The 10,965-nt window shown below is 34.9% G+C and overlaps 1 protein-coding gene across 1 annotated transcript; it reads right to left on the reverse strand.

Moving 5' to 3' along the window:
- Positions 1–1,314: 1,314 nt before the first annotated feature.
- On the reverse strand, positions 1,315–10,450 carry LOC107041482 (mitochondrial basic amino acids transporter). The gene is made up of 3 exons (XM_015262068.1): positions 10,064–10,450; positions 4,073–4,200; positions 1,315–2,266 (listed from the first exon to the last, which is right to left on the reverse strand). The coding sequence occupies exons 1-3, from the start codon at positions 10,095–10,097 to the stop codon at positions 1,382–1,384; spliced, it is 1,047 nt and encodes a 348-aa protein (XP_015117554.1). The 5' UTR covers positions 10,098–10,450; the 3' UTR covers positions 1,315–1,381.
- Positions 10,451–10,965: the final 515 nt, after the last annotated feature.

Here is a 10,965-nt window from a genome sequence, read left to right on the forward strand (position 1 = left end):
CCTCAATTAATTGAGGACAAGTTGTATAGAAAAGTTGAATCCTATCGGATTTTTGTATAGAATATTTTCGATTGAACTTCTCTCTTAAAAGGAACGTCCAGATACACAGCGAAATTCTTCAATAGAAATCCAATCAAATATTTCATCTTTGTGTACAACTGTTTCTATAGTGTCGTTTTTTATAGGAATGATTGAACATGAAATTTCAATATTTTCCGCTCTACTTTCCTTTTTCTTTTATTAAAAAATAGAAACAAACAAAAAAAAATTCATCTGAAGAATTTCTATGCAAAATATCTTCAATAGAATAAATTGAATAGAAAAAATCGATAGATTCCAATCTATTTTCCACTGAACTTCTAACAAAAATTCTATTAGCTACTAGTCGATTCTATTAAAGAATGTCACTACTTCACTACACGTTTTTTTTTATAGAAAATATCCAGTAGAAGGTGTTTTATAGAAAAAATCTGAAGCATTTCATCTTTGTATACAACTTTTTCTATAAAGACATCTTTCCGCCTATTTTTCTTCCTTTTCACTCAAAAAATTAAACAAAAAACTCTGAAAATTTGAACCGAGGAATTTGTGTAGAAAACATTTGAATGGAATAGGTGTACTGTTAGAAAAAAGTGAAATTTCATGGACGGTTGACTACTAATTTTCAGGACAGTGACACTGCATGCTTTATAGAGGAAAATCATGAAATTTCAGGTACCACCAAAAATTCAGTAAAATTTCAGAATTTGAAGCAGTATAGAGACGAGAATTCCTTAATTTTTTTGAATTTTCAATATAATATGAATATTCAGTGCCAAATTATACAGAATTTTTTATGAAATTCTGACCTTCATATTTCGCCAATTCTCATCAGATAACGAAAGTAGAAATAAAAAATAGAATAATAATGTATAATTGTCGCATGACTTCGTTTTCCGGGATTTATTTATTCCTTTGTGTGTGGAATATATAACAAAAAGTGCAGGTATGCATATCCACCATTATCCGCCATACCTAGATGATTGAAAATAGCGGGGTGGTGGGGTAAAGGGGGTGCTGGAACCTGCATCCGGTCCTTAAACATTCTTTAATAAAAAGCAGAAAAGCGGCTGAATTCTTCAATAGAATCGGCCAAAAACGACTACAAAATTGAATAAAAACCTAATTCACTAGGTTCATCGACGAAATTTTTGCGTACATGGTAAGGAACTTCATCCAAAATTTCTACAGCGTCGTAACCGCGTCAATGAGACACCCGACGAATCACAATCTCAAAAAATTCCCGTTCACAACAAAAATAAAATCTAAATCCAGTCCCATCTCATCACAATTTTTATTACAAAAATACATTCGCACATAAATAGATCACCGATAAGAAATCTCACGAAGTAGCAGTATCTGACTCAACAATACCACCTTTCCCCCCACCGCTGCTGTCCTCAGCACCAGCGGTAGAATTCCTTCTAGCAATAGCCAGAAAGAATGAATTAGCGTAGGCATCGCCATTCCACATGTTAACAAAAGTGCTCCATTTGTTGCTGACACTCTCCTGGGTCTCTTGAACGACACTGACCCCCAGACCCACGCTCTCCTCCTTCTTGTGTCCGTCGTCCTGCCCGCACAGTCTGAAAGTCCAGTGGACAACAGCGAATGTGGCGGCATTGGTCGGAAAAGCTCGAATGATCGTGGAGTTGAGGCCCCTGAAGAGGCAGGAGACGCCCTCGTCCCTGATGGACTTCTTCAGACAATCGATGCTCCCGAGGTACCTCTGATGAAGATCGGCCTGGAGTCTAGACTTTATCACATCAATTGGATAAGTGAAGACCCACGAGGCTGTCCCAGCAAGTCCACCAGCGATGAGCATCGTCACTGTAGACGTCGGAACCGTTGATTCTGTCCTCGTAAGTGACTCGTACGTCAAAAAGTAAATCCCATAACTCGGGGCTTCCCGCAGGGCCGTGATCCCGAGACCACGGAACACACCTGCCAGCCCTGCGCGCCTATAGATGTCTCTGAGACACTGAATCGGCCCGGAGTAGCGGTGGGAACCTGTCGATTGCAGTTGCATTCGGGTTTTCGCGAGTTCTAGGGGAGCTGCCACAGGAGACTGCGCCAGACCTGCTGCGGCACCTGCTAGGAAGTGGGTGGAGAGGTCGTCCGGGTTGGAGGAGTGACGCTGGGCCTCACCGTAGGCCCCGAAGATCAGGGCGTTTATGAAGGCCACTCCTGCCATTGGGGAGGTCATGCCGCGGTAGAAGCCGGTTATCTGGAAATGTTTCTATTTATTTGCATGGACAAAGTTTTCATAGAGACGCATAGATAATTTGATGGGCGTATTAGTCCATACGCAATACCCCCTCCCGGCGGAGGGGGTCACTAAGAGGTCGATGAAATTTTATTATTGGATTTCATGTTTTTAGGGGTGAGGAATCCGAATTTTTTGGTTATTTTTTCCTCCAGTTGCGCTCACTCTTCAACTCATATCTCGGGAACTATTAAGCCGCTTTCGATGAGTCGAAAATAATTTTATTCATAAGAAAAAGAAGAATAACTTTCATTCGAAATATTTTTCTGTATCTCCGTCGACTTTTGCGGAAAATCATTTGTTCACTGAAAATGGAGACTAATTTGTTCATAACAAATTATTACGCGACTGGAGGAAAAAATAATCAAAAAATTCAAATTCCTCACCCCCAAAAACATGAAATCCAAAGATAAAATTTCATCGACCTCTTATTCATTTTTTTACAGAAATACATTACACAATTTTTTACAGAAATATATTAATTTTTTACAGTTGAAAAAAATTTGAGTATAAAAAAATTTAGATGCAAATAGTATATATTACATTATATATACATATCTTCTATTGTATACATATATTTTTACAGAACTATATCTTTACTTATTACCGTAAGAAATTAATCTCTTTTTTTTAATAATTACTGTAAACAAAAGATTACAGTTCATAGAAAAATATACATATTACATTACTTGAGAAGCGGAATAAAGGCATCCAAAATCGTTAGACTGAATTTTTTTTAAGTGGATCATTCTAAGGGAATTCTATAGGATTTCTACTGAAAACTACGAGATTTTCGATGCTTTTTTTTTACAGAAAATGTCCAATAAAAACTATTTTACAGAAAAAACCAGCAGAATTTCCTCTTTCTGTCCACATTTTTCTATTGAGAATTTTTCTATTGAGATATTTTCTATAGGAATTATCCAGCATGAATTTTTTAAGTATTTTCAACTTGACTCTTCTTCTCTTTTCATTTAAAAAATCAATCAAAGAAACTTGGAAAAGTTGGGCCAAAGAATCTCTATAGAAAAAAATATCTCAATAGAATAAGTTGTATTGGAAAATCGAATTCTATTGATTTTTTCTATAGAAGAATATTTTCCATTGAACTTTTCTTTTCAGAGATAGGCGCAGATAAGCTGCGGCATTCTCCAATAGAATCCGCCAAAAACTAATGAAAAGTTCAATGGAAATCCAATAGAATTTACTAGCGAATTCGATAGAAATTTCTATTGACTTTATATTGAAAATTCTATTAGTTTTTGACGGATTCTATTGAAGAAGTCGGCAGCGACTGCAGCGTACTGCTCTTATTTTAGAAAATGCCCAATAGAAACTATTTCATAGAAAAATATAGTACATAGCATTTCATCTTTCTACACAAATTTTTCAATTCAGACATTTTGTATAAGATTTACTCGATATGAATTTTTCCACTTTTTTCCACTCTTTTTTTTCTTTTCATGTAAAAAATCGAACAAAGAAAATGATAAAATTTGAACCGAGAAATTTCTATAGAAAATATCTCAATAGAATAAGTTGTATAGAAAAATCGAATTCTATAGATTTTTTTTCTATAGAATATTTTCCATTGAACTTCTCTATTAAAAGAAATGCGCAAATAAACAGTGGGATTCATAATTTTTATAGAATCGCTGAAAAACTAATAGAATTTCGTGTATCCCTTTACTTCTCATATCATAGAACATGTCCCAGATTTTTTTGGGATATTTCTATGAAGGACCTGAGAATAGAATGATTTCTCACCGACTCTGTTGCTAGAATTGACCGGAAACAATGCCATGTTCCTCTAAATCGAGGGTTTCTGCCGTCCTGCGTCTGAATGTGAACCTTTATTGTATCCAAAGGATATCCCACCACAAGACCGGCGCACCCTGAAAATTGTTTTCAAAATATTCAATCTGATTTGTCAATTATCGTGAATTCAGAGCTGTTTTATAGTGATTAAACATCGATTAAATGACGTCGTGACAATTGATGCGCAGAAAAAATTTCCACGACAATATAAACTCTGACAATCTCTCCATACTTATTTATTTCGTGAAACAAATTGTCTGCCTTCAAAATTGCCAGTTTGATTTCAAATGATGATTTTTTTTTAGAGGAAAAAAATACATGAGAATTATAAGAAAACGAAAAATGGAAGCTTTATACATATTGAAATATATTTATCTATAAGACGACGTAATCTCTATTGCGAGTGATAATTAAACAGTTTTTAATTTATTCTTTAACCCTTCAGAACTCGCGCTATAAGCGCCGCGCCGCCTTTTTCAAATTTTCGCTTGCCTCTTGCAAAATTGAGCTTTCAAAAAATTGAAAAAATTAGAATGCCTAGCTTGAATCATTTAGAATGGATTAGAAAGGTTCTTATCCGCTGAAAATCCATCAAGGCTACGGAAAATAATAAATTGTTGAGGCTCATATGCAAAAGCGGCGCCGTGCCGCCCAGCGCGAGTAACGAAGGATGTAAAATTTTCAATTCCGCTGTTGCTGTTTCCCGCTCGCCGCACGCTCGGCGCGTACCTATTGAACGTGACAACGCTACGTTACTGAAAGCACGGGCGGCGCAGCGCTCACCACGCGAGTAACGAAGGTCGGTGGCTGAGCGCGAGTTCTGAAGGGTTAATAAGTCTTTCAACTTTCAACATTGACGCGACGGTGGCGGAAACTCGCTAAAAAACGCGCCCGGGCAGTGCAGAGTGAATTCGGCAACGCTAAAGCCTAATCAGCACGGCGGGGAATCCCCGCGGAGGTCACCAAAGTTGCAGAGTTGCGTTTGAGGACCAGACTAGGGGTAAAAATCTGAAATTTTCACCAAAAATTGCAAATAAAATGACAAGAATTTTGGTGTTGTGACGAAATGAGTTAATTTGTCCTTGAATAACTCATGTTTCACTCCGACCTCGGCTAGTCTCGGTGAGCTCACGGGTGGTTCGCTCAATCGGAGGGATAAGTGAACGATAGAGGGAGGGCTAGCGATATTAAACCGACCGTACTAATGTGGGTAAAATAATTATATATTAACTTCTCTTTATACACGGTAGTGTTTAATGGGTCGGTATAACGCGGTACTTGACTCGACTTTTGGACCTTGACTTGACTTGGTTCTTGGTTGGCTGAAGGCCTGAGCTCAGAGATCCGCTCTGTTTCGCTCCTGATCGTACTCTGCCCTTGCAGAGTCTTTGTAAAAATGCTCAAGACTTAAAATTGCAGAGCAAGCAGTCTCACGGTCCCGAAACACTAAGACAATTAAGTGTCATCATTGACACACAACTAGAACAGTCAAACAGCTTCTTTACCGAGAAGCTGGACTCAGATGGCACCGTGAGAGTGCTGAGCTCTGCTCCTGCACGATGAGAAAGAAATCATATTTCTTTTCTCATCGTCCCACATTATAAATTTAATGTAACGTATTATTCATAATACGTCACATTGTATTCAACAAATAACCGACGTATTAATGACAATACGTCACAGTGTCAATTATAATTTGTTTTCCACCGCAGTTCGGTGGTTATTGATTTTTTTCAGTGAGACAAGTATTGAAGATGACCGAAAATCGCTATTATTCATGTAATTCAGTAGCGAAGTGGTAAAAGGAGATAAGTCAATTTTGACTATTGACCAGTTTTCAATCAATATCTCGGAGTCTAAGGGAGATAGCAAAATTTTTGTTATAACCTTTTTTGTGGAGCTGATTGAGTGCTACAACAAATGTGTGTTTGAAACACAACTAAAATTCTAGAACATTCTGGTCGACCATCGGCCTACTTCGAAAATCTCCGGGACCCTTCGGGTCATCAGTCATAAGTCACTGAAACACGCGCGAATCAGCCTTAGCCTCTCAACGTACAAGTCTATCTCGGGCAAATCACCTGTACAAGTCTTACATCGCACCTCACCGAGTACAGAGGCTTCTTAAATCTCACCTAGCTCACTAGTAACCAAGTACATCACCGGTCTTTGTAAGATCAACGTTTCATTCAGTACATCACCATAATAATTTGTTAAACTTCAACTAAATTCAGCGATTCAACAGTATTAATTTCAGACAATTATCGGTTAATCAAAAGACTATCAACAGTGACAATATTACCAGAGTGTATAAGTTATTTAACGGGTAGTTCGATCCCACGAATAAATAGTGATATTTTTATAATCAGTGTCATCATTAATTTTCCAGCATCTCCCTCCACATTTTTCTCCCACATCCACCATAAACCTAGTTCCTCACCAAACAATGTGATTACGAAAATCTCCCTTAGATTCCGAAATATTCATTGAAAACTGGTCAATAGGCACAATTGAGTTGTACCGTTTTACCACTTCGCTACTGAATTTATAGATCTCCAAAAAAATGTCTGAAATTGTTGTAATCACAGCTTTCCAGAGAAACAGTTGAATAATTTAAATGATTAATTAAATTGGGAATTTTTCTGTACTTCTCACGATTTCTCATAAAATTTTCATAACGGAAACGAAGTATTATTAAACAAGTTGACTAAAGGAAAATATGAATGGTTTGTAAGGAATGATTTTAGATCACATTTTGTATGTTTAGAGGATTTTTATCTCTAGACCTCTAACTCGAAATAGACAAGTGTCCTCCCGCGTGAACTTTTGATAAGACCCTTTGCCATTAGGTTACTACGATTATCTGTGGATTGACTAATGCGAGGAAATTTTAACATCGTCAATGATCTATCAATGGCGCAGTATAATTGTTTTTCCTGGTGATGTTGAAAATGGGAAACCAATTTTCTCGAAGGAATTAGGAAATTTTGTATAGTTTTATTAGTTTCTGATAGCAAAATTCAAGAAAGAAAACTTAGTAAATTCATGCCCGATAATTTCTATTAAAAAAATCCCAATAGAATAAGTTATATGGACCATTCTACCAATTCCTGTACGCAAATCCGGCTTAAACATTATCGATTTTTTTTTGTGCTCTTCCGACCATTCGTGTCTAGAAAACGAGATTTCCCGATTATGGGAGGTCCATCGCTTCAATTGACCGGTTTTCACGTGATTATCCATTTTTCTTTCGAAATTGTTCGCTCAAATTTAACGTATTTAAAAGTGTTAAAAAAAAAACAGTTTTTCGTCGGAAATTTTCTGAATGTTCCGAAAATGATAGTCATTTTTTTCCCACATGTCGTTCTCATAGGAAAAATCGGAAAATAAAACTTAAAACTTGAATCTCACCATGTTCTCCATCTTTTTTTGAAAATCTAATTTTTTTTCCGGAAAATTCAGAAAATTTCCGAGCAAAATCTTATGTCAAAAATTTCCGCTCAATCATCCCCTAGTCATAGTTTTTTTTTTCAATAAATTGACCATTTTTTTTTCATTTGCGGATTTATTCACATATACTTATTTACATTGAATACATAGATCACTGATTCATCTTGAGACTCATTTACAAAAAATACACACATACCTGCAAACGTAAATATCACAGCAAAAAAATGGTCAATTTTTCGAAAATTAGAATTCCGCAGATATTTCTGGATATTGCGCTTCAAATGAATTCAATCAAAGCTTAATATATTTGTTTCAATGCGACTATGACGAAGTTAAAAGATGGTTACAATAACTGTCTCGGCTAATTTGGTTTCTAGGATAATTTTTGGAAATTTCGAATTTTTCATGAATTCCCCTGAAAATTAGCTTTCTGATGGTTCCTTTAAATGTGATGTTTTGAATGCATTCAATTACGTATAAATGAAATATTCCTAATGATATTTCATAGAAATTTTCAGAAATCTTTAGAATTTCATTAAGTGAAAAATCTAAAACAATTGGTTGGAAAGAAATTAATTTAATTCAAGAAAATAAAATAGGCTATGAATGCAAAATGACTATTCGGAAGAATATTGCTAATTTATTACCAAAAATAACTATACTATACGCAATACAGGAGCAATTTCCCACTTGTTTTAATTTTTTAATTTTTTCGAAAATCGGTTGTTCCACGATAATTAAAAAAAAATGTTCTGAATTAATTGAATTATGGCTTAAAAAATTGTTTGGATGGCCCTTTACCTGAGTTAAAAAATGAAGGCGATAACAGTAATCGCTATTTTCATTTATTCGAAAATTGTCAAAAATTTTGTATTTATTTGAAAATCAGAATTCCGGGGATATCTTTGAATATCATGCTTCAAGTGAATTCAATCATAGCTTAAAATGTTTGTTTTAATGCCATTAAGTCGAAGTTAAGAGATGATTACGATAGCTGAATGGCTGATTTGATTTTTATGATGATTGTTGAAAATTTTGAATTTTTCTTGAATTTCCCTGAAAGTGAGCTTTCTGATGGTTTCTTCAAATGTGATGTTTCAAATTCATTCAAGTATGTGCAAATAAAATTTTTCTATTAACATTTTATCGAGGGGCTAAGGGGAGAGATAGAACTGTAAAAAGGCAATCGGTTGTATAGAGAAAAAAGGGATAATAAGAATAATGATGCTGATAACATTCAACTAAGTTGAATCTCTGACAAAATTAGGTAATACGAAATCTTATTCAATTTAATAAAATTAAATATTGTAAATAATGAATTACACATGATAGAAGGGAATTATGTGCAAAATAACCATTCGGAAGCATATTGCTAATCTATTAGCAAAAATGACTATACTAGATATAATACAAGAGCAATTTCCCGATTGTTTTTCATAATCTTGATTACTTTTGCGGCCATGGATGTATTTCCCCGATGTCAAACTGTTCAAAAGAAATTTCCCAAAAATGTTTAGAAGCTAATGAATTTTATCGGTTCTACTGGCTTCGACGAGTATTTGCCTGCCGATAGAGATAGATACGTGGAAGGATGAATAGATATGTGGATATCCGCATGAAAAGGCTCCACTTTGTTGATTCTACTTTTCGAGATATTCATGTTTTTCTCTTCGCCACTTCCATTCAAATCAACGTTGAATTATTTTTCCGATCTTATCTAGCGACGGCACTCTTCACGATATCGGGCACGCATGAAAAAATTTAGTGGAAAAACCTAGTGAATTCGTTATAAAATTCTATTGGATTTCTATTGAACCTTCTATCAATCTTTGGCTGATTCTATTGAAATGTTCAATATAAAATATTCAATAGAAAAAGTCAATAGATTTAGTTTTTTCTATATAACTGTTTCTCTTTAGATATTTACCATAAAATTTCCTCGGTTTAAAGTTTCTAAGTTTTTTGATTTCATTTCCTTGATGAAAAAAAAAGAAAAATAGAATGAAAAAAAAAATTTGGGTGGAGGAAATTCTATAGAAAGAATCTCAATAAAATAAGTTGTACAGGAAAATCGAATTCTATTAATTTTTTCTATAGAATATTTTCTATTGAACAATTCAATAGAAACGGCGAAAAACTAATAGAAAGTTCAATAGAATTGTCTAGCGAATTCGCTAGGTTTTTCTATTAGATTTTTTCGTGAGTGAAGAAAAATAGAATGAAAATAAACTTGGATAAATGTGAGCCGAGGAAATTCTATAGAAAAAATCTCAATAGAATAAGTTGCACAGACAAATCGAATTCTATACACTTTTTCTACAGAGTATTTTCTATTGAACATTTCAATAGAAAGTTCAATCGAAATCCAACAGAATTGTCTAGAGAATTCGCTAGGTTTTTTTATTAAATTTTGTCGTGCGTGAAATGTCGCCAGTTCCAGTCAAAAAATTTTAACAATGCATTCACCGAACACTATTTTTCTCTCATTACCTCCAAAACAACCGGCAGCGAAGTCAAGTGCCATCGTGGTGTATTTACACTTCCAAAAAACGTCAAGCAACCACGTGATTTTCTCCTCAAAAATGACTCCTTAAGTTTGACAGTTACATTTAAACATGATTGATAATATTTTCCGGAATCCATGAAAGTGAATGAGAAAATAATTGCAAAAATTTGTTGCTTTGTTTAATGAATCCGATAAAACTGAAGCCAATCAACAATTGAACACCCGAACGATTAAGAAAGAAAGTTCACTATTGAGAAGTGTTCACTGGTCTTCAAGTAGTACAAAATCATTGTTGCGAGAATAGAATGTTGAAAAAATTCGTTATATTTCAAATTTTTAATTCTACGAAAATAAAATCGACTAAACCATGATGTTTCTAGTCGAGTACTGATCCTCAAGCTTGAGTTATTGCTTTCCAATGATTTCAGGGAGCAAAGATCATCGGACTTATCGTAAAGACCAGTGGAAAAAAATGCTCAATGTTGGAGGAGAGAAAAAGACGACGCCTCTGGCGCTAATCGCACTTGAACATGGTAAAATTGATGTCTCAAGTTTTCCGTAGGCACAGGAGGTCAAAGGGGTAGATGATAACAAAATCATCGCGGCCGAATAAATTTCATTATTCTCTCGTGTTTTTTTTATTTTCTCGATTCTTTTTTAGGCAGCCCACAATCGCAGATTCATGCAAAACATTGTTGATTGTCAATATTTTGGTGACGTAGGATCGGGCGATTTTTTAATTTTTGCTTCCCGAATGGAAGCATTATATTAGTCAAATCCGGAAATTTTAATTTTTTGTGTAAGAATAATTAATTTTGGCCTCAGGAGTTGGAATATGCTATTTTTAGACCATGTCAGAATGTATGTATGTATGTATGTGTGTATG

Source organism: Diachasma alloeum, unplaced genomic scaffold (assembly GCF_001412515.2).
Source record: "Diachasma alloeum isolate Michigan unplaced genomic scaffold, Dall2.0 Dall_scaffold_00366, whole genome shotgun sequence".
NCBI lineage: Eukaryota > Metazoa > Arthropoda > Insecta > Hymenoptera > Braconidae > Diachasma > Diachasma alloeum.

Excerpts from the sequence above, each read along its gene's own strand:
- LOC107041482 (XM_015262068.1), bottom strand. The coding sequence starts at position 10,097 with ATGGCACTTGACTTCGCTGCCGGTTGTTTTGGAG. Across the intron at positions 4,201-10,063 it reads CGCTGCCGGTTGTTTTGGAG|GGTGCGCCGGTCTTGTGGTG; the intron begins GTAATGAGAGAA and ends AACAATTTTCAG. Across the intron at positions 2,267-4,072 it reads CAATTCTAGCAACAGAGTCG|ATAACCGGCTTCTACCGCGG; the intron begins GTGAGAAATCAT and ends AAACATTTCCAG.